The sequence below is a fragment of the Orbicella faveolata genome, unplaced genomic scaffold (assembly GCF_042242905.1).
Source record: "Orbicella faveolata isolate gen_17 unplaced genomic scaffold, um_ofav_v1 contig_1, whole genome shotgun sequence".
NCBI lineage: Eukaryota > Metazoa > Cnidaria > Anthozoa > Scleractinia > Merulinidae > Orbicella > Orbicella faveolata.
This window is the reverse complement of record NW_028301536.1, coordinates 16,950,747-16,974,309: the sequence shown is the minus strand read 5'-3', so window position 1 is coordinate 16,974,309 and position 23,563 is coordinate 16,950,747. Positions and strand designations below refer to the sequence as shown.

The following is a 23,563-nucleotide window of genomic DNA, read 5'->3' as shown; positions in this document are numbered from 1 at the left end:
GAAATGTAGAAAACATTTGCCTGCGGCTCGTGTTTTCTACATTTCCCCCGTGTTCTCAAATGCCCGTCGAGTTTTATCACAGTGTAATATACACGGCTTAGGCTTCTTTATTTGTTAATTATTTTATGCAATGCTATACAGTGGCAAGCACAATCAACGCAGTGCGCGGTTGAGTGAAGATTGAGTGTAATACCGTCGAGCCGACATGTAACGGGCTTTCCTGAGTTCTGTTTGACTGTATATTCTATGAAACGGTATAAAAGATATCTCTTGCATTAATCGTTTGCAACATCATTATCTTACTTATTGCTTTAATAAATTAGAATGTTCGCTTGGCCATTAATGCAAAACCAAAGTGAACTCACTTAGAAGGTTGTCGAGGAAGAATGGTAACTGGATCTTTTAGTATTAGGCCTACGTCTGTGGAATATTTCTCCACTCGTTCTGCTTCTTGTCTTTCCTATTAAAGCGATAACGTCAAATGTAATGAAACAACTTCGTTTAATGCTCTGATTTACCGTTTAGACGATTTAATTTTAACTTAGAATCTCTTAGCAGTAAACGCAAACGATGTTTTCTTTTGGCCAGAAAAGCTAGGTTTACATTGGTGAATTTCTGGTGTGTTTAGTTTCATTTAATATGTTTGAGCAACAGACGGTGATATTGCTTGATTTGAAAGCATACGATTAAGTTTTTGTGTTAAATTTCTTAGGTTTGATTTAAACAACAACAACAACAACAACAACAACAACAACACAGGCAATTATATATTTTTCGTACTGGACGCTGTTTGAATGTCCTTACATTTTTACATTACGGTGATGTTTGAAAATTTAAAACCATCGAGAAATAAGAGGTTGTGTTAGGAACGGTACAGCAGTTTAGAAACTTTCATGGAATTTTCGGAATTTTCGGTCACATTTTCAAAATTACTACTAACAGTCTCTTGCGAATAGTTTTTATTTTACCTGTCTAGAATGGGGTGACTGTTTGACGATAGTAAACACCTGGCTGCCATCAGCTTGGTCCGTACCAAAAGACGAGGGCTCTTCGTATTTCATGCAAAAGAGCAAAATATCTTAGTTAGCTCCTTTATGTAATTGTAACTGAATGATTATCGCGCCACACCTCTATAAAAATTAATCTAAGAATTCATGAAATCCTCTTTAAGTTTACCGAGTAAATGTCTCTTAAACAAGGAAATTTTAAGGGAATGATGTGAGGAGAAGTAGATGTGCACAAAAATCATAAACAACAACAACAACAATTACGATCAGGGTTAGATTGAATTTTAGCTCCAAATCCCTGAAACTTGAATTTTCGCATTTAACATTACTTTGGGTTCTTTAGCGTCTCCAGTTAACTTTTTTTTTTTGGAGAAGGTCAAGGTGAAGAAGCCAACAACTTAACAAGTTTCTGACTAAAGACGCGAACACCTTGAGCTGAAACATCCAGCAGCATCTTGTTGTGCAACTAATAAATAATTCAAGAGGACTTAACGCTAAGAGAACCAAAGAAACCGACATCAAAACAATTTAGACTAGTTGTACCGTATTTGCTATTGGTAAATTCCTCGTCTTCTGTGGAGAAGATGTCAACCCACATCTCTAGATTTCCCTGGTGGCAAACAAATAAGAGAGTCGGTTACCAAGAAACGATTTTTGCGGCCCTTATATTCCTGTTTGAAATATTAGAAACTTTATTTAACCTGTTGGAATGGGGTTCTCCATTTTGACTGTCGATGTCAAACGAGAGGCGAGCTTGCTGTAGATGTCCTGTGCTTACATACAAACTTTATTTTGACTCGAATTAATTAAGAGTAATTATATATTAAACAAAAGTTATCGAGCAAAACAAAAGCGTAATTCGTAGTCCACTTCAGCAAGGTTTTTTTTTTTACTAACTACTTTTTGACTGAGAGTGAGGTCTTTACGGGAAATCTCAGACCTAAACCTTGCCGTAATAGACCTCTTTAGACTGTTACGTCATAGGGTGAACACGTGACTTACATTGGGTAAACAAACATTCGTGTTTGCAAAGGAATTGCAGCGAGAGACCGCGGAGTTAGGCTACGTTCTCTTCTTTCGACGTAATTTCGATTGTTTTCGTTCAAAATGGTGCACTTCAAACCATGTGGGCTCCTGAGCTTGACTAACAGTGTTGATCTGGAGGTCCCAAGCTCGTTCAATGTTTATGCTAATGTTTTGCAAAATTGGATCCGACATTGTATGAGTAAAGCTACTGGGAGGAATAAATGGCTGACTGCATGGACTAGAAATTGGAATCTTGGGAAAAACCAAAACCCCCTGTGGTTGCTGATCCCTTGGAAGTGTTACACAATTGTTTGGTTTATAAAAAGCAAAGGTTGTATTGGTTTCCTTTAAATCAGTCAGTTGATCCCTAAAGTTGAACCAAGAGGGACATTCCCAAAAACAGTATGTGTAGCTGTTGAACATTCCTGATCACTGATCAGGTATGAAAAAGGGGAATGTTTTTCTTCGTTTGAAAGATAATGGCACATTTCCATCACATCTTGCTGCTTCCACCCATTTGACTTGAGATGTTTACCCCTTGCATCATATAGTTTACCAGTTACTGGAGTCAGTTTTCGCTTGCCACCTTAGTCAGATATGGCTTTGACAAAGGTACATTTCATTTCTGGTTCTGGTTCAATACTGGCACCTCGTGGCTTGTGCCACTGCTGCGGCACACTTGCACAAGTTTGATCTGCTGGGATCTCCGTGATCCCCAACATACTCCAATGATTTAGCAGGTACAACAAGGCAAAAACATGGTTACAGTGGCCTCCAACCCTGCAATTAAGTTATTTGTATTTTGTCACATTGCAACTCATCAATACAATACATTTACATGCACATGGAAATATGACTAAAATTTAACTCTCTATTAGTAATTGCACACTGTAAACAATGCAAAAATATTGATTTCCATACATTATTGAAACGTGATTGTATATGTTGTAGGTTAAATTGGTTCTCGGGTTACATCTGTTTTCAACCTAAGCTGATTTGTCTCAACCTGAACATAATTTATAAACAATTTACTGGACTTCAAAATAATTCAGATTATTGCTAAAATTGCTATCTACAGGTTGAAGCAGATTAATGTGGGTTGGAAACAGATTAAAAAAAACATTTCACCTGCTAACATGCACACTGACCATTGGATTTAATGAAAGCATAATTAGAACTTTCAAAATCTGGATAAAATTTAATGAAAATTTTACCGCGTCCAAAACAAAACACAAATCTTTGTATTTTTGATTAAAAAAATTACGGCAGGTTCAAAAAGCCCAGTTAACTATCGTCGGTTTTAAATCGACGAAACACTTTTCGGCTCAGTATTCGATGTGTACGTGTGACCTGTAATCCTGACCTGTGGAATTTGACCTAAAGTCACGGCCTACACCAGCATGATAATTATATTGTAATTGTGGTGGAACTTCGAGTTATATTTACCCCGCTTTGCATGAGCATTCTGCTTCTTCCACATTTCCTTTATCTTCTCTGTCTGCAGCAATCTTCAATTTTACGGTATGAGGAGCCTCGCTCTTCTTCTGGCTTCGGAGACAACGGCCTTTGACATAACAAGTCCTCGATCGACTGTCTTCTTTACGGAAGCCCCAAAGGGACATCTACTTATGAAAAATGGGAGTTCGTTTTTCGAGATTAAGAATTTGCTTTTTCGAAAATGGGAGTTTGTTTTTCGAAAATGCGAGTTTGTTTTACGAAAATGCGAGTTTGTTTTACGAAAATGGGAGTTTGTTTTTTCGAAAATGGGAGTTTGTTTTTTCGAAAATGGGAGTTTGTTTTTCGGAAATGAGAGTTTGTTTTACAAAAATGAGAGCTAGTTTTTTTTAAAAATGGGAGTTTGTTTTACGAAAATGGGAGTTTGTTTTGCGAAAATGGGGGTTTGTTTTGCGAAAATGGGAGTTTGTTTTTCGAAAATGGGAGTTTGTTTTTCGAAAATACGAGTTTCTTTTTTTGGAAAATGAGAGTTTGTTTTTCGATAATGAGAGTTTGTTTTGCGAAAATACGAGTTTGTTTTTCGAAAATGGGAGTTTGTTTTTCGGAAATGAGAGTTTGTTTTACAAAAATGAGAGTTAGTTTTTTTTAAAAATGGGAGTTTGTTTTGCGAAAATGGGGGTTTGTTTTGCGAAAATGGGAGTTTGTTTTTCGAAAATGGGAGTTTGTTTTTCGAAAATAGGAGGGTTTTTTTGATGATGAAAATGATTGACAGGCCAAACACGACTCCTATTGGTCAAGATAGAGCTAGCCAATGGCGTAATGTAACGTTTTCAATCCTTATTTGTTTGAAGCTCGACCGTTTGTTTGTATTTTCGAAATACAAACTCCCGTTTTCGAAAAACAAACTCCCATTTTCGAAATACAAACTCCCGTTTTCGAAAAGCAAACTCCCATTTTCGAAAAACAAACTCCCATTTTCGAAAAACGAACTCCCATTTTCGTAAAACAAGGCTCCCATTTTCGAAATACAAACTCCCGTTTTCGAAAAACAAACTCCCATTTTCGAAAAACGAACTCCCATTTTCGTAAAACAAGGCTCCCATTTTCGAAATACAAACTCCCGTTTTCGAAAAACAAACTCCCATTTTCGAAAACCAAACTCCCACTTTCGAAAACCAAACTCCCATTTTCGAAAACCAAACTCCCATTTTCGTAAAACTAACTCCCATTTTCGAAAAACAAACTCCCATTTTCGAAAAGCACACTCCCATTTACAAAAAAAAAAATACCATTTTTAAGAAGTGGATGTCCCTTTGGGGCTTCCGTACTTCTTCTCTCACGAATACATCATGAATGTAATTTTCTGTAAAGAATTTATAACCTTTTTCTCCAATTTCTTTTTTTCCACAGCCTTTTAGATGATTTACTATTGTAATCGCGGACACTTTAGCGAGATTTCGCAACGATTTTGTCCACGCTACAACAGAAAATTCATTAGCGCCCGCCATCTTGAATGTTTTGTTTACCCAATGTAGCCACGTGACCGCGAAGCTAAAGAGGTCTATATATCATGGCCAAGGTTCGAGATGTTCCCGTAAAGATCGAACGTTCAAGGTTAGAGTGTTGTTTATAATATGGCTTTTTGCTTTGTCTTTGGAGGCCCTTTATCGGCCCATGGATATTATAATACCTTAGAATTAGTCAAGTAGAGCGGTGTTATATGGGCCCCAAACACAAGCCGTATAATAAACAGGTGTAGTTTTACTCAGGCTTGTGCAGTAAGTATTACAAAAACACGAAAAAAGGTTCCATAATTTGGATGACGATTAACATACCTGCGCCATGTTAGGCCGTACTTTACTAAATAGTGGCCTCGTTTCCACGTGCTCAGGGACCAATCCACGCGTGTGAAGCACGTAAAGAGCCAGACGCTGCAGTGCATCTCCAACCTCTGGGTTGGATGGCGGTTCACTCTCTTTTAAGATGAAGATTAATAAAAACACTTTGAATGATTGGCGGCAGCCAGAAAGACCTAAGTTAAGCTAGTAGAATTAAAGAACAGCTTATATATCTAACTTTTTTTTTTTTTCAACTCAAGTTAACGCTTGCACTAAAGTCTGCGCGGTTGAAGACAACGAAGACTTGAGCAGGAAATTAAAGTGGTTTGTAGTTGTGCTAGGAATGAAAACTGCTAAGTATCTCAGAACGCCATGGGTTCTATGGGCAAGGAGAACTTGGATATTCTGATTATGATTATTCAAGGTGCCAGCTTAATGTCTTTTTAAATCTTGTAACAAAGTCCTGAAGAGTAAGTATCTATTAACAATTGCTGTGCAAAATAAGGCAAGGTTATATACGAAGACTTCGTTGACGTTCTGAAACAAAGAAATTCAGAAACAGTTTAATAACCAACGTACCAAAATCACTCAGAGAGTAGGTGGTTTCTCCAATGTTGATAATCTCTGGTTTTCCTGTGTCCTGTCCTGCCCTGAGTTCTTTCCCAGTAAAGGTGCAGTGTTTAGCCAAAAGCTGAAAAGGTGTTAGAGTGTCTCGCCATTTATAAGGACCAGATCTAGCAAGGAGAATGATTTGACGATACGTTTTTGACTTATTAGAAGTCGTATCATTCATTCGATAAAATATCTCATATTATATTAACACACCAAAAAAAAAAAAAACGTTTCCTTGGGATGTTTCTAATGAGAAGCATGTTTTGTGTTTATATAAATTAACAGAGCCAAAAACGCCCCTTTTAAGTCTGGAGGGAGGCAAATAGGTTGCTTTGAAAAACTCTATTGCTCATTGTGATTGGAAATATGTCAATGACGTACAGTCATTAGAAACTCCCTGAGACGCAAATAACCAAGCAGAACTGCACTGCCCTGAGTACAGAGCAATGTAAGTAGAAGTTTACTAATACTTACATGAAATATGTCTTGGGAAGTCCGCAAGTGGCATGGTAACTAGACAAGAGTCTCTGCTCCAGGTCTATAACGGTTTCACCGATCAGATCATCTGGGTCTGGATAGTCATAGTCCATTACCTGAATTTTCAAATCTTTGACCAGCGGAATCTTCGCCTTGAACTTAAACATACTGCAGAATAATAATAATAATAAAAATAATAAAAATAATAATAATAATAATAATAATAATAATAATAATAATAATAATAAACAAAAGCAAAGCCTGAAGAGGTTTATCAGGTGATATTTAATGACCATTGCATGTCAGGTTGTGTGTTTACCTTCCAAATTTAGGGTTAAGCGTCTTGGGTATGCGTTCGTCCTTTCTGTCGTATTTTGTGTCACCAAGAGAGACAATCAAGTATGGATCGGCCTGAAATGTGTATAACATCATCAATATCGAATTAACGATAATTTTTTCGAGTAGCACCGTTTTCAAGTTAAACGGTGTTTCAGTCGTGCATGAAAGTGAATTGTCTTGCTTGTTGGAATAGCCCCTAGCATATGGAAACGACTTTGACACCAATCTGGCTAGCTTGTGAGTAAAATACGTAGATAGTTGGATAGATAATCTTTCCTTTGACACGATAAAGATAAATACTAAAGGCCTTCGAGATCTTGTAAGGACTGTAAGGAGATCGAAAGCTTAAACATGTAACATATAAAATTGTAAAATTAAAAAGTATCCAATGTATATACAAGTCCGTTGCCATATTACATTCTTAGAATGATATAAATGAACTCACAAGACCATCTCCATCTTTAGGCTGAAGATGATTTGCCTATCAATAAAAGATAGGAGATTCAATTACACAGTCGCAATTGTGTACAAAGTTAGTTTTCCCAACATGTTGTGAAAGAAGAGTGATAACTTCAAAACCTTGAGATATTAAGCTAAGTGTTGCAAGCTCAGTTCTGCATCTAAAGCACATCGGTACAGCAAAGTGACGATTAACTGAAAGGGAATTGTACTAAGTCCAATTGGATGCTTTAATATTCGTGGAAACGGTAATTTAGCGGCTAAACCCTAAAAGAGACTTTTCATATTAGAATACGCGAGATCAATTACGAGTAGGACGTACGTTTCCAACCTGGGGCTTATGCTTTCAATTATCACCGCGTTTCACACCAGTCTCGTTACTAACCCTAATCCAAATCCTAACCCTAACCCTAAACCTAACCCTACAGACTATTTAGGTGGTCAGAAACAAGAAGGAGTGAGGAGTCTAGAAACGTAACGAAAGTCACAAAAGGGCTTGATCCCGCTACCTGTCGCCACTCCCTCGACGGAGGAAGAAAATAAAAGAGCTGTAATTCAGATAGAGCTGATATCTATATACGCAATGAGCTGTGATCATATTTCTTAGCGATCGGAAGTAAGGATTTCAATAAGCAGAGCTATAGCAATTTTTACTTACACGAATAACGTACACTCGCACAACACAGTCAATTGGCTCACTGGACCTTAAGTACATTGTTGCCATGGTGTTGTCACGAGAATCAGGGTCGTTAAATATACGAAATGCACCCTGGAATAAAAAAAAAATAGAAAAAACACTGGAGCATTGAAATTTATAGCTGCAGACAAGTTCAGTTACAATAAGTTCAAATTTAAAATTACATGATATAAAGCAAATCTCGAATAACATACAAAAAAGTTACCTTAAATTGTCCAACTTCAATTTCGCTGTTCTTATTTGACTTGGTCTTCCCTTTTCGGAGGGGGAAAGTTGTCACGAAGTCGTTGAAACCATTGAATCTTGGCACATCTTCCAGTTTACAATGGTAGATCTAAAATATATTAAGTAGAACTGTTTGAATTCTCTTTCCAAGTTTTCATGGCGCCAAAGTCTTTTGTAAAGCACTGTTCACTGGTGAAGGTGGACAAGTCCCAATCAGGTTTTGGTCCAACGAAGAAAAGGTATCTATTTAATAGTTACTTAGAAGCAGAACAAGAGGGCACTTCTACTGTAGCACTTCTAGTAAAAAATATTTGGCAACTGCAAACAGCCATGAACGAAGAAAGTTTTCATTAAGCAGATCAAGCAAAACTTCAAAAAGAACCTACTTGAAGCGTGTCATATCCTCTTGCCAAATATTTTTCAACGTGTGTCATAGGATCTTTATGCTTTCTTTTGTCTCTTGAAGACAGCACTCTTTCCTGTTATAGATAAATAAGTTACATTGTTAAGCGCAATGGTATGTATGAAATCAAGATAACATTAATTTATGGAGTTTAGGCCATCATTTAATAATCACAGTACATATATTTTGTAACGTTTCGCTAATTACACTGGAGTATGTTCACTGTGTATGGTTCGTGTTAACTGTGGAAGTATTTTAGGCGTGAATCCCTAAGGGGCTAGTAGGCTATTTAAGAATTTGTAAGTTATGCAAGAGCCACTCGAAGGCATCTCTTTCAACTTTGCTGTTATGTCGCCGGATACTGAACGAGCGAGCGTTCCCGCTTCGATCGCGCAATCCTTCACTGAGGGAGATCTTTTTCATGAGACTGCTTCACGAACATTGTTTCCTCGTCTTTTGGACGTTAAGTTTGATCAGAAGTTCGCTGCATTTAAACGCGGTCTCGACGAGAAACAAGCTGCCACTCAGTCTCAACTGTAGAGGCTGAAAACGGTATCCAAGGCTTCGAGTTCTTTTAACTCAAGTACAATACGAGTTCAGCAACTCTCTGCTGGATGCAACAGACGGGACCAGCAAGACCATCTCAAAAGGAAACCTTTCAGCAGTCAAGTTATTTCGTTCTGCGGACAAGAACCCCGCTGTTTGGGCAGCAGTGCAAGTACGAATCGACGAACTCGCCGAAGATTCAGAGGAAGAGAAAAAGCTCTGATCAGCCGAAATGCGAACGCTAGCTAAGATCCGGGAGAAAAGGCGGAAAAATGCGTCTAGCTGGCCAACTCTACAGCTACCCGCTCTACATCCAGTGAAGCTCCATCCACTCATGGCCTGTCCACTGGCAATTATTTTTCTTCTAATCAGCCTTTTTGTTTTTTTCGCATGCAGTCCTTTCGTGGACGTCAGCCTCAACTAGCAGATAAGTGTTTCAGATGCGGCCAAAGAAGCCACTGAGCAAATCCATCTTCCTGCCCAAGCCGTTTTAGAGGAGCCGCTGCAGCCCCTCCAAGCAGTAAAAATACATACTTATGGCAAATACCAAGCTGCATTGAAGAGAATGGGATAAGATGAGTATATAATTTTTTCAATTTAATCAAATTATTGGGAGACCCGGTTGAACTTATTGATAATTTTGTTGAACCATGTGATTCAAGGTTTTTTGGAAGTGTTGAAAAGACAAGTTACTCTAAGGGGCTGAAAAATTTCCTTAGCTGTTCATTCATCGTTCGCGTAAATTTTGGTTATGTCAATTGTGTCCATTACTTTTAACTTTGTCATGGCAACCGCAAACTTCGTATAGGTTTGGACAAAAATCAACTTTTTCGACATACTTCTGTATTTTTTTTTCCAGCTTTGTTCATCATTTTGCTGAATTTCACTAAATTGTACATTTCATAAGCATTCTGGCTTCATAAGCATTCTAGATTATTTTTTGACTTTTTAAGAAAATAGTATTATCCAAGATGGTGGGTCAAATGACGTCATGCGACGTCACAACCAAAAAATATGTCATTATTTTATAGAGCAAGCTCAGGGCTTCCTGTACCTTAATAGAACGAAAACCCAAGGAGAGGGTTTCATCCCCCTTGTGCCACGATGGGGGTGTTAGTCCGAGGGTTAACAATTGTACTAGCCCTGATGACTGAATGAATGAATAAAAGACTGATTATCAGGACAGAACGCATTATATTTAAGTTAAAGGCAACCTTATGGTTAATGTAGATTTTTTAAATCATATAGGTGCTTCTTGCTTTATTCGCGATACTATTTTTGATGGGTATTAGATTCTCTTTATTTACATTCCACCCTCAGCTCAGTTTTCTAATAATCACTCAGCCATCCAGTCCAGTATAGTGATTTGTCGAGCAGGCTATTTCTGATCTTCTGGCCATAGGTTCAGTGGTCGAGTGCGCGTGTGCTCCTGCTGTTGTTAACCCGTTGTCAGTTTCTATACAGTTGGAGTTCTGGAAGAATAATGTTTTCGTATCTCAATTCCAGTGTTTTGCAGACGTTGCTCGCAGACTATCTTGTATTGTATGCTCGGATGTTAGCGCTATTGGATTGGCTGCTTTTATTGCCATTGGTAACATTGCCTGTTTTCGCACAAAAACTGAGATTCTATGTAGATACCAGATCGAGTACCACGTGGAGAGAACTCCACTGTGTTTGTTTTGCTTTGAAAAATTTGCACATCTTCTTTCAGGGTGCTCTGTTAAGTGGTTTACTGACAACCAAACTGTACCTTTGATCGTCGATTCTGGTAGTATGAAACTGTGTTCGCTTCAATTCGCGGGTGATATATTTGATACCGCCAAAGAAAGTAATATCAAAATCGAGGCTGAGTTGATACCTCGTTCATTTAACGAGAAAGCTGATTACTTATGCAAGATCGTCGATTGATGACTGGTCAGTTAAAGATAGCTATTTTCATGAAGTAACCTCTTATCGGGGTCCCTGTTCAATTGATTACTTTTCCAGTTAAAAAAAAAAAAAAATTCAAGTTTTTCCCAGTTTCTATTCGAAGATTCTCTAGCATTTAGTTGGGTAGGAGAAACCTGTTGGCTGATGCCACCTGTTTCGTTAGTTGAAAATGTCATCCGCCACATATGTTTTTGTTAATAGAACTGGTTACTCTTTATTGGTCTTTCAGCTCCCTTTTGGCCTTTTTGGTGGAACGTAGGTGGGGTTTCAGATCTTTTGTTATTGATTTTCTCTTCGTTGAGAACGGTAAAGATGTTTATCTCCATGGGGCAAATAACAGTTCCCTTTTGACTCGGAGAATTTTAGTTGCTTGTCGGTGCTGTACAGTCCAGTGTCCAGTAGAATCTGTCTATGGAGAAGTCATGCCGCGCGGTCACGATTACGCTGTTTTAGGCCGTTGGGCCATGCCACCTTTGTGCGGGACTGCCCGTTTATCATGTGTTGATCTTAGGTGATTGCACTGTTTTAGGCCATTGGGCCATGTCATTTTTGTGCGGGACTGCCCGTTTATCATGTGTTGATCTTAGGTGATTACACTGTTTTAGACCGTTGGGCCATGCCATTTTTGTGCGGGACTGCCCGTTTATCACGGGTTGATCTTAGGTGATTACACTGTTTTAGGCCGTTGAGCCATGCCATTTTTGTGCAGGACTGCCAGTATATAGTGTGCTGAATGCAAGATTTAGGCCTCTGGGCCTTCCTTATGTTCTGATCTGCGTGTTGTTGCATTTTTTTTTTTTTTTTTTTTCTAATTGTTCTCACATTTCTTTTCTTATCTTTCAAGTCTACAAAAGTGGATGTGTGTTTACTTCAAAGGTTGCCCACTCAAGAGATCCAGACGACTTCGCAAGTCAGCGGAAGGTCTTCCCTTGCGTGCCTGTAAAGCAAAGGCCCCTTCAACAACAGAGCGTTATTCAAGTGACTTTCAAACATTTAGAGAATGGTCTTCGCGCTTTGAGGAAGTCGCTTGTTTGCCGTCTGATGAGACGTCTTTTGCTCCTTATTTGGAGTATTTTGCTGCAGCAGAGTTCCCTCTACTCCACACTTGGTTCTGCCTGTTATGGCATAAATTGGGCACACCATCGGTATGGCTTTCCGACTTGTGATTTGACTTGTGATAGAAGTTTTCTCGAGGCGGCTAAAATTGAGCTTGCAAAACCTGTTTCCATAAAAGGGGGGCGCTGTTACTCCCGAGATGACCTTGAGGATATATAATAGGTTTGCGGGCGCCAAGGCTAATCCTGCTAATCTTCGCTTAGCCGCAATTTGCGTGACTGCCTAGAGGGCTTTTCTCCCCGGCAACGAGTTAGCTAGCCTTCGTTGCTGTAACGTTAGTTTTTGCGATGCATTTGTCAAGATTTATATATGTAAGAGCAAAACAGATGTTTATTATATGAAATTTTTAGTTTTAATTTTATGAATTTATTTTCTTCGGAGATGTAGCATATTTTGCTCTCAAAAAATTCGTATTAAAATAAAGTTTTAGACTTGGCATGCGTTTGCGGAACTAGGATATCTTATACACTTGTTTAACTGATCTACATAGCTTAAGAACATGGGCCGCTAAGGAGCAGGCATCAGCAATCTACACTTTTTATGTCACGGCAGATAGAAGACTGATCGAACTAAGGACGACTAGCCACAGCTATATTACGATAGGTTAGAATCTTTACTTTCAGTGTCTAGAAATTTGCACACTTAGATTCCTTTGTTCTCTTTCTTTATTTTCGAAAGCGGGCATCAATAAACGAGATGCCCGCCCCTGATGCTGTGTTTGTGTTTATTAAGATTAGTTACAAAATATTTTATAATCGTTTCAGGGTGATTAGAGTATAAATATATTTTGTAACGTTTCGCTAATTACACTGGAGTATGTTCACTATGTATGGTTCGTGTTAACTGTAGAAGTATTTTAGGCGTGAATCCCTAAGGGGCTAGTAGGCTATTTAAGAATTTGTAAGTTATGCAAGAGCCACTCGAAGGCATCTCTTTCAACTTTGCTTTTTAATTTTCTGTTTATTCACTGCTGTGTTTTCTTTATGATGATGTAACGCTCGCTGTATCCTGCATCAATAAACGAGATGCCCGCCCCTGATGCTGTGTTTGTGTTTATTAAGATTAGTTACAAAATATTTTATAATCGTTTCAGGGTGATTAGAGTATAAGTTTCACTACCTTGTCTTCTGCTGTCTTTGCCTCTTCAACCCGAGACGCGTCGTACTTGGACCACCAGTCGAACACTTCCTGAGTCTTACATGAGGAAACAAAGAACAAATCAAAAATCAGTGGGTGCACAAAGTGTTCATCCGTTGAACAAGAAAAACTCGGCAAATCCCTGCCCGAGTATCATTTTATGTAGCACATATTTTATACGTCATTTAGAAATAATCATTTTTTTTATTTCGCCATTGTCAGCTTACCGCCACACGCTTGCTGTCATGCATCTTCGCTAAGAAACAAAATATGCTGCCGTACCTATAAGAACGAATCTTACATTCTCTCGGCCTGTGTCTTCACACACAACATTCAAACTTTCCTCCAAATTGTTATTTTGTTTTCAACTAGAGTTAAGTCTAGTTTCTTTCTTTGAAATGCAGCTGTTTCGTTACAATTACCTCAAATGCTGCTGTTTCCTGTTCATTTTTCGCTGGCGTCTTTCCTTTCCCTACTGCTGATAACCTTTCAATCTCATCAGCTTGAACAAAGACAGTTAGAAATAGACACCGGCAAAATAAGCATAGTTTTTTGTTTTCTTTTTAAATTCAACATGAAAAAGGAAGAAATGTTAAGCTTCAACTCTTTCAACGTATACTGTTCTCACCATGCGACTGACTTTCTGCTCCATGAACTTCAAACTCCTTTAGAGACTGAATTTCGTGAAGACCAACAGGAGACTTGCCAAACATGGAGTCGAATACCCGGATGTTGATCGGTGGCGCATACTCGTCATTTGCTGGCAGTTCCTGGAGGAGATAAAACGAACTAGATAGTTAAAGAGTATAGAAAGGCTATGAATTCATTGTTATTTAATTCATAAGTCATTAACTCAGTAAACGGTGGCTGGTTCGCTTTTCTCTCATCTGTTGTCAAGTGAATGTAAAACAAAAATGGTCAAATGCCGTTGTTTATAGTGGTCAATACTCTTAGCTACACCTAGCTATTTCACAGGCATGTCACTTAAACTTAGAGAAACAACTATATCAACTAAACATAATAGGGTTTAAGATTCCATCTGGCGGCGGGGAGGCAGACCAGTTGGCTAGGGTCTGCCGAGAAACAACTCCAGCTAAGTGGTACGGTCAGACCCGCGACCTCCGTATTTGAAGCTGAATTCCGGCACCTAACCACTCGGCCTCACCGCCTCTATATAAGCCTTAATGTAACATGTCTAAAGGTGTATGCAGCCATATTAAATGGAGCGAGGTTTGTAACATATTTCGTGCTTTCCTCGTGTGTAACTTACCAAGATTTTTCGTTCCAGAATAGGACGGGAAAAGTTTGGACACCTCGCCATATCTTTGATAACTTCATCAGATTTCAAAATTGTTTGGTTGCACTCAAATTCGACTCTTATATTTGGACAAAACAGTAGGTTATTGCCTTTCAAATTTCTCACTCCCCAGCTAAGGACCTGAATTTGAGAAGAAGAAAGATATTGTCAGACATTTTGCCTTTAATGCACTAAACTAAATTGCAAGGTGACGCGAATCCGAACTGGCGGCAGGTGCATCGATTATTCCCTGTAGGCGAAATGGTGGGCTGTCTGTGCAATGTCGGTTGGGTTTAGGTGGCTTTTACTATACTAGTGAGTTTAATATATTGTTAGAATCAATAGTATTGTATGCAATTTTTTTTTTTTTTTTGCAAACAGACAGTGCTTGATTAATTTTTTTTTTTACCAAATAGCATCCCCAAACACTACATAATGCCAAGCGAGGTGTAATAGTGTAGCTGGACTAGTTAAGCCATGAATTGGTCCTGTTGATTTGTCGATAAAACAGTTTGCTTTCATCTCATCTGTTAAAGTACCTTGATTGCATCAATATTAACTCCGTACGAACAATTAAAGATGCAACGTAACGGTTAAGATGTTGAACTCTAAACGGTCAGACTCTGAGGGCTCACTGGGGTCATTATGTAATGCAGTCGGGCAAGACACTTCACTCTCACAGTGCCACCCTCCACTCAGAAGTATATAAACAATAGCCTCCATTTGGCGCGAAAATGATGCTCAGATATATGTCTGCGTAGATTATCTGTTCCGAGAAGCGAGCAATTTTACGAGAGCACAGCTCGAGGAAAACTGTGAGGAAAACTGTGAGCAGTTCAAAGACGAATTATAAAAATAGTAAAACGGATATCAGTATATTACTAGCGCATCCTGACAACATTCAGCGTGGTGAAATAGCAAGAATTGGTGTTATCTTTACCTCGATAGCTTTTCTTTGCTTTTCAGGAGCCACTTTAGGACGAACTGGGTACACTCTACCACGAGGCTTGGGCAGAGCAGGTAGCTGTGACCCTTCAATCTGCGGTGTGTTAAGATAAGAAGTTAATGCTTTACGAGAGAAAACATGGAGGACTTAAAATGACTCACTTTAATATCTTGAATAAAGCATTAAAAGTCGCATGGATACCACGCATAAAATCCGAAAACGTAGCATCCTGGAAAATCATCCCTACCGCAGCCCTAGAGAAATATGGTGGATTACACTTCTTGACAAATTGTAACTATGACATTAACACACCACAGGTCGGCAATTTACCACCATTTTATGTTGACGTACTAAAAGAATGGGAAATAACTAAAGATTCCATAAGAAGTGAGACTTCCCTCACTTATGAAGAGGTAATTTGGAATAATCGAAAATTTTAATAAATGGTAAACCTGTATTCTAGAAAAGTTGGTTTGACCAAAATATAATACGAATCCAGGATCTCCTTCAAGAGCACGGTAAATTCCTGTCTTTTAAAAACTTTTGTTATAAGTTTAAGCTCAAAACGCCTTTCACCCTCTACTTCGGTCTTATTAATGCTATCTCAAATTCTTGGAGGTTAGTATCTGAAAATCCTCCTTCGCGATATCCAGAAAGTGAGGAAAAAGAAGAAATCATTTCCACCAAATATGTGTACAACTTGCTGTTGAAAAAATTCTTCGTAGCACGTACTGCTGAAACTAAAATCTTAAAATTTTGGTTTCACCCCGGAAACCGTCCAAAAAGTGTACGAATTACCTTTCCAGATTAAGTGTGACATTAAAATAACAATGTTTCAATATAAGATAATACACAACATTCTCGGAACTAAAATGTCTCTTTTTAGAGCCAAAATGTCTGACAACGATGTATGTCCTCAATGCTTGGCTGATACACACTCCCTAGATCATATTTTCTTACGATGCTCTTCCGTTATAGCCTTTTGGAAGACCTTTCAAAACTGGTGTACAAATAAAACGAAACAGCAACTAGCATTATCAAATAGTATGATTTAATACGGTGTTTTTGACAAAACGGAACATAGTTACTCTTTGAACTATGTGCTTCTAATTGCGAAATTTTCTATATACTGCAGCTGCCCGCACGACGAAAAGCTCTCTTTCGACAATTTTCTCATACTTCTAAAAAAAAATCAAAATACAAAAAGAAATTGCATTTAAAAACAAGTCTCTTACTGCTTTCCAAAAATCCTGTCAACATATTATTTAACATGCACTGATGACGTGTTTCCTTTGTTTTGTTAACTATTAAAGTAGTGTTTTGTTTTGTTTTGTTTTGTTTTTTTGGTTAGTAGTATAATGCTCATACTGTACATATATAAGAAAGGTAGCGTTAGTAGTGCTGCCTTTTGTTTGAAACTTTAAAGCAAAAAAAAAACACTGGACATTTTCCAACTGTTTTGTTATAGCTATGTGAAGAACAATGTAATGTAGTCTTAACGATCATATTGTACTGTAAGTAAGTAAGTATTGTGCTTTCCTGAGTAATATTTGAAGAGAACATTTAAAATCCTTGAAAGTAGCAGAAAATTTCTTTCAAGGCAAAACCAATTGTTCTATATTTTATCAAATAATCATACACACTTCGTTCATTCATAGTATAAACGTCAATAAAAGAGGAAATACTACTTTTGGTCTTGCCGTCTGGATATGGGACCTCCCACGAGTAAGAGTTTAACATGAATATTTTGTAAAAGATAATAAATCAAAAAGAGATAAGTCATGCTTCATTTGTGTATCACCTTTTAGTGCGGCAATCCCTAGACAAGGCCTTGAAGCTAGAGTTGCAGTTTTGACGACAGCGATAGTACGACTTTCAAAGACGTGTTTCTTCAAGCGAGTAGTAAAATTTTTTCTCTCTGCGCGACTCAAAATGTTCATGAAATATTGTGGAACTATAGCCCTGAAAGTATTTCGACGACCCACGTTGGCAGTATAACAACGTTGATATTAAAATTGACGTAGATATTTTCGTCTTGTAGGAAAGGAAAGTACTCTGTTTACAGTCTGTATTTTTGGTTTGTTCGTCGAGATCTTGTAAACACTTTAAATGACAGCCATCTTAGTTTCATATGGCAAGCGCAATCTGGAAATACTACCCCATTACATATCCTGATACCCTCCACCTCTTTCCGGCCCACACTTGGGTTGGTAATCTCTTCTGATTGGCACTCGTCATGTAAAACAAAAGTAGCGGCACTGTGTTCGCCGAGGCCTTCCAAACACTTCAAATGCCAGCCATCTTGGTTTCATATGGCGAGTGCAATCCGTGAATACTACCCCGCTTTACATCCTGACGCCCTCCAGCTCTTTTCCAGGATAAGGATAAGGTTGGTAATCTCTTCAGATTGGCGCTCGCAATGTGAATCCAAAATAGCGGCATTGTTTGAACGATCTGATTTCAAGAAAAGCACTGCAAAGTAGGGGACTCTGAATACAGTATGTGAACAGTCTAAAAGAAGGAAGATTTAGTAAGTCCTCTTACCAGAAATAGTTCACATTCGACCAGAATCTGACCGGCATCTTGGTGAGCTCGGCGCAGCTTGCGCCACGCAAGTTTTGGGAAAGGAGGTCCGTTACTCCCCTCAATCCGGACTTTAGGTTTGAAAATACATCGCCCCAAGATATCATGCACAGCCTGAAAATAAAGATCACTTCAGGTTATGGATTTAGTTTCCAAAGCTAAATCTTAGAAACATAAGAACCACTCGAAACAAGTCATCACCGACTAGAGGAATGCGTAGAGGAAAACTAATTACTTGCCTAACTTGCCCTTATCACTTCTTCACTTTGGCACATGAGTGATTTAACGAATAAATAATAGGAATCGCTATGTTATGTTAACTGTCAAATTTCTCGCACCCTTATTGGCTAATCAGTTTCAGACATCAAAAGTAGAGTACAGAAACACAGTCTGTGGATCCACAGCTATTTTGGCAATGCTTCGACGAAATTCGTTACAAATAACACCAGACAAGTTTCTTTAAAAACGGACGTAAATTTGCAAAATGCATCGTGCTACTATCCATGCTTCACGAGACAGGAAGAGGAGGTATTCTCACCAAGATAGATAACGTTATTTGACTTTCCATAATCACCCGAAAGCCTCTAAATGTTCATTTTTTTTTTTCAGGAAAGTACCAAGACGAATCAGCTAGAAATACCTACTTGAAACCTACAATCTCCAACGATCTTTAATTAACGACGGATCCCCTTTCTGAATGACTTGCCGATATTAGTAATAGTAATTAGACCGAGTGGAGTACAATTCAGGGAATAATCGCGAAATTACGAGCACGATTACTCCCTGAATTGTTTGACACGAGGTCCAATTACTAATTAATCGTATCTATAACAAATTTCGGAAATTAAAAAAGTCTTTTGAGAACTTTTTTTGAGTGAAAACGTCTGTAACGCTTTTCAAAAGTTTTGAAAACACTAGGAAATAATGCAAAGGAAGCCATTGAAGCGCGAGTAATTGACGTGCGAATCACGTGGGCATCCAATTACAAGTGTCCAATTACGAAAAGTTCGAATTGGATACCTGTAATTGGACACCTACGTGATCGCGTGCCGATTACGTGACAAATAGGCGCGTGGAGAGCCAATCACGATCGAGAATTTTGCTATAGATACGATAAATCTACTAATTCTCAATTAAAACTCCTTACGCAAAACAAAACTTACAAACCTTATCGTAGTCAAATACTTCCATTACTACACTCGGAGGATTCCCTTTCAAGGTTCTTGGGTCTTCAAAAATATCGATCTCTTTGAAAATAAGCGTTTGGTCCCAGGTTGGACAGAGAGTCTGAGTCAGAGTTTCTGTGACCTGACTTTGATAGCTGAACGTAACTCGAACGTAGGGATCTGGAACAAGCGGTTGGTGTATCAGTACAAAAACAACTGTTGTGTTGTTGTGTTAGATATATGTTTAAAGGAACAATGATACAAGTAAGTTGTAAGGCAATCTTTGGAAATGAGTAAGGGCTTAACCCTTTCACAACGGGAGCACTCTTATGTGCATGTGACGTCACCGTTTGGATCAAATCTGGCCGATTTTGATGAAATTTTGCAGCAAAATGATCTTGTAAAGATCTAATCAGTTGAAAGCATAAAATTGCGACCCTTCTCCCTATACATGATGTAGTTCACCACCCTGGAAGTTTTGGGATTTTTTCTATACTAATAATGCGGCCTCTTGTGTATTTGTTATTAACCTATTCATTGAAGATGTAAAATAAGGAATAGTACTGGGGTATACCTAATATTTATAAAGATTTTGACTATTTTTAACTTTTTCATTCTCTCCTTTCAAGCCACCGTTTGTCAAGGCTATCACTTCCTTAGTGGTTGTTGATGGGATTCTTGGAATACACAAATCAATGGATTTCAATGGCATATCATACATGGGTATGGGGGTCTTGATTTAAATTGGAGAAATTTAGGGTTGAAAGGGCTGATACGAAGGGGAAAGGGAAATATTTAACAACTATGAATTTCTAAAAGAGATGTAGGAGGGGAGAAAGGAATGGAGTTTGAGGAGTTGAAGATTGGCGTTTGAAAAATATTCGGGTTAACCAAACACATCTGGGTACTGGATTATGAGCTAATATTTACCTATCAGTATTGACTCCAGCTGAAGCAGTTGTCCTTATTACTGTTTGTATTTACTTACCATTCATGCCGCTATCATCCTGAGCTATAAGACCACGAGCTTGATAAATAGAGACCCACAGCTGACATTTGATAGCTCCTAGTACAATAGAAATTAAAAATTTCTAGCAAAGTTAACTCATAATTTGATTGATTTCACAAAAGGGAAAAAAAGTTGTACAAGAAGGCTTTTAGTGTGCTGTATTTGTTTTGTATTATAAAAGACAACCAATGGAGAAAAGTTAATCGACTTACGATCATAAAATAGCTTTTATATTATTTAGTTCTTTATTTTTTTCTGAATAAAGAGCAAAACTGGTCAATCAGTGTTTGGTGCCCAGATTACTCTTGCTAGTTTGAAAATAACGTTTTTCCGTGACGTAAGTGAATAACTTTCCTTTCAACCTACTTTGATAGGTCACGAGCATCCTTGGAATAACACAAAGAGCACTCTCCTTTCCTAACTAGAAAAAAGAAAGAAAGAAAGAAAACGAAAAGAAAGAAAGAAAACGAAAAGAAAGAAATAAAGCTGTGGCTAGCGCTAAAACCAAACTTTTAATAAAACCCCAACATAGAAGATGGAGCAGAAGTTTCCTTTTTATAATTCCATTTTTCGACTTTATAACAAATGGAGTGCCTTGTTGTATATGTACATTACAGTGTATCGCGAAGTTAAAGTAGTCTTAAAATTACCTTCGTACACCTCTTGTTTGCTGAAAAACTGCACACGGAACTTTTTTATTCTTTAGAATACATTTATTCTTTCCGGTTAGGTGATGGGTGACTTTAAACGAACCTAGCACTTAAGGACGTTCGCGCGAAAATCTTCTTATGTATAGATCTTTTCAAACTTTTCCTGCCATCGATAATGAGTCACTTGCGTTAAATGCAAACAAAATAGAGTCACCTGACTGTCAATATATGGCAGATCATAAATGATCTGCTCGTCATACCAGATCACTAAGAGATCACTACATTTTGCTCAATATGGTCTTCCCTGAAAATTGTGAACTCACCAGCCCTTGAACCAATACCTTAAAAACAGGAAATTTGATACTGCCTCCTTTCTTAGCAGTTTCAGGTACGATTTTGTGAAGCCACCTTCTTCGCCTTAAACAATCCGATCTTCTTTCGTCTGGGTGAAAACTGTCGTGGAAAGATCGAGCATATTCCCATCCGTCAGTTGGCTTCGGATCATCGTGAACCTAATGTATTATGCAGAAGCTTTAGATTCACATATAATGAGGTGTATGCAATGATAGTGAGTGTTGTCACACTTAAAAAAAAAAAAAAGAGATAAACATTCTGTTCGATTTTGGGCCAACGAGCGACATTACAGTATACTAGGGCTAGTTTAACAACAACAACCACAACAACAACAACAACAACAACAACAACAACAGTAACAACAGTAACAACATAAAAAAACAATAATAATAACAACAACAGCAGCAAAAACTCTAACAACATCCAGATTAAAGACTGTAAAATAGTATCAATTTTACGTACACCTATAACTGCAGACACACTTCAGAAATTCAGAGTCTGAACTGACGGGCATAAGGCAGACGCATAGATGGATAAAACGCCACGCCCTCGTACTGCATTGTGCTTTATGAAAAGTTGCTATACGTATTCGACAGGCCAGATGATTAACACCGTGAATGCAGCGCGTGGGAATTATGTCTAATAATGCTATCTTCCTCACCTGCTCCTTCCATATAGACAACGAAAGAGCCTGCAGATATGCAGGTTGTGTTGATCAACTGGGGAAACCGGCTGGTAAATTAGTTATACTCTCCCATTCATTATTCTTTATTAACGGGTTAAGGATATAGTGACATTGATTCCATTCCTTTCCAAATCAAATCAAAGCAAATCTTTATTTACACTAATTTGATAATAGAGACAAGAAATACAGACAATAGCTGTAGGCTAAAAGCACACCACACGCAGTAATTCGCTGAAATTCATAAGTTTAAGTTTAAGTTCAAGTTCATAACCAACCTATAATCTTTCACCTACTTCTTTACCCCTTAATTTACCACTGAAAATAGAAGACGTTCCTCTGACCTGTTTAACAGAAGCTTTTAAATCGCGTCGTCTGGGCCTTATCAGCCTTCTCCTTCTGCTCATGTCAAACGCTTTTTCTTCAGGACCGTATTCGTAATAGGAGCGGTGTTTCGAGTATTGCCAACCTTCGAAAGAAATAACATCAAGCAAATAGTAAGGACGCAACGCTTGGCCTTTTTGAGCTAGAATTGAATAGATTAACTTATGCGAAGTCAAGAGGAAGAAACTTTTCAGTCGTAAGGGAAATTTAAAAAAAATGGATTTTTGTGTTTTTGTTTCACGGTTTTTTTGTTTTTTTGTTTTTTTATGTCGTCATACGACTTTTCTCCAAAAGCTCACGCTGTTGTCAAAAGAAGGACGAGGACGAGAAGGCGGGGGAAGTAAAAAAAATTAAAAAATTAAAAAAAGTAAAGTGGGTAGTGCGGACACGTAATATTATGTAACATGAGTGCGCTCAATCCAGTTTCTTGCTTGCTGTTAAGAAAAAACAATGATCTGTGTTTCATACACTCTTTATGATCTGTTGGTACACACGCACTTTGCACACTTTATTTCAATAATAACGTTTAAAAAAAACTTAATACAATAGTACTACGAACCGTAGATAGTCTAGGCTAGTCTGCTTTATTGACTGGAAACCTAAATTGTTTCGAAAACGACCGGCTTTAGGTCATGTTAGTAAGTCGTACGTGAAATGTTTTTATGCATACTTTGAAAGAGGATGAAATCGCTTCGCTCTTTGGGCTCGCTACGAGCCCTAAGAAGAGCGTCTAACTTCGAACGCGGTTTGTTTGTTTCAGACATTTGTAGGAAATGGCTTCTTCGTGCAGCGCCATTTCACCCTTCTCAAGTCGCTGTCCGAGGCTCTGTCCCACCCCAAGCAACAGCTTGGGAAGCGCAAGAAACCCATGAACAAAGGAGGCGTTGCTGCGCGTTTTGAAAACCTCGAATCAATGTATTTAAGTTCCCATTGAAACTCCAAGGGGCCAAGGGAGACCTTGGAGATTTTTTATATTCGTTCTTTGCTCGGATTTTACTGAACAATCTGTAATCATAGCTTTCTTTTTGACACATGTTAGAAATACTGACCTTCATCATCCACAGCGCAGTTCAGGTCAACTGACCAGTCAGTCGTCTTTATCCAGCCTGTCGGTGGCTCAGGAGTTAGGGTTGTCTCTTCTCCATGCTACAACAGGAAAAAAAATTTTGCGGTGATATGTGGTTGCTAAGGATCAAAACTGTTCCGTACTTTCTATTAATTTAATG

The 23,563-nt window shown here is 38.2% G+C and overlaps 2 protein-coding genes across 2 annotated transcripts in view; both read right to left on the bottom strand.

Annotated features, from left to right (window-relative positions):
• Positions 1-23,563, bottom strand: part of LOC110045720 (myoferlin-like) — a 49,555-nt gene that overhangs the window by 6,402 nt on the left and 19,590 nt on the right. The window contains exons 31-53 of the mRNA XM_089292563.1: positions 23,387-23,483; positions 22,298-22,422; positions 21,259-21,429; positions 20,634-20,688; positions 20,247-20,324; positions 19,260-19,438; positions 18,054-18,206; positions 15,504-15,602; positions 14,537-14,704; positions 13,895-14,036; positions 13,689-13,768; positions 13,249-13,323; positions 8,522-8,614; positions 8,116-8,244; positions 7,872-7,982; positions 7,200-7,235; positions 6,735-6,826; positions 6,413-6,583; positions 5,906-6,060; positions 5,324-5,463; positions 1,551-1,617; positions 969-1,048; positions 366-460 (exon numbers count right to left, since the gene is read on the bottom strand). Coding sequence (XP_089148689.1) covers positions 366-460; positions 969-1,048; positions 1,551-1,617; positions 5,324-5,463; positions 5,906-6,060; positions 6,413-6,583; positions 6,735-6,826; positions 7,200-7,235; positions 7,872-7,982; positions 8,116-8,244; positions 8,522-8,614; positions 13,249-13,323; positions 13,689-13,768; positions 13,895-14,036; positions 14,537-14,704; positions 15,504-15,602; positions 18,054-18,206; positions 19,260-19,438; positions 20,247-20,324; positions 20,634-20,688; positions 21,259-21,429; positions 22,298-22,422; positions 23,387-23,483 — 2,591 coding nt within the window. The remainder of the gene's footprint in view (positions 1-365; positions 461-968; positions 1,049-1,550; positions 1,618-5,323; positions 5,464-5,905; positions 6,061-6,412; positions 6,584-6,734; positions 6,827-7,199; positions 7,236-7,871; positions 7,983-8,115; positions 8,245-8,521; positions 8,615-13,248; positions 13,324-13,688; positions 13,769-13,894; positions 14,037-14,536; positions 14,705-15,503; positions 15,603-18,053; positions 18,207-19,259; positions 19,439-20,246; positions 20,325-20,633; positions 20,689-21,258; positions 21,430-22,297; positions 22,423-23,386; positions 23,484-23,563) is intronic.
• LOC110045722 (uncharacterized) lies at positions 2,523-5,313 on the bottom strand. The gene is made up of 3 exons (XM_089292573.1): positions 4,817-5,313; positions 3,480-3,655; positions 2,523-2,813 (listed from the first exon to the last, which is right to left on the bottom strand). The coding sequence occupies exons 1-3, from the start codon at positions 4,994-4,996 to the stop codon at positions 2,621-2,623; spliced, it is 549 nt and encodes a 182-aa protein (XP_089148699.1). The 5' UTR covers positions 4,997-5,313; the 3' UTR covers positions 2,523-2,620.

What these genes read in the sequence shown, in the direction of transcription:
- LOC110045722 (XM_089292573.1), bottom strand. Translation starts at nt 4,996, where the DNA reads ATGGCGGGCGCTAATGAATTTTCTGTTGTAGCGTGGACAAAATCGTTG. An exon ending in ATGTATTCGTGAGAGAAGAA is followed by an intron (nt 3,656 to 4,816) that starts GTACGGAAGCCC and finishes TTTCATAAGTAG; the next exon opens with ATGTCCCTTTGGGGCTTCCG. An exon ending in GAATGCTCATGCAAAGCGGG is followed by an intron (nt 2,814 to 3,479) that starts GTAAATATAACT and finishes ACTTAATTGCAG; the next exon opens with GGTTGGAGGCCACTGTAACC.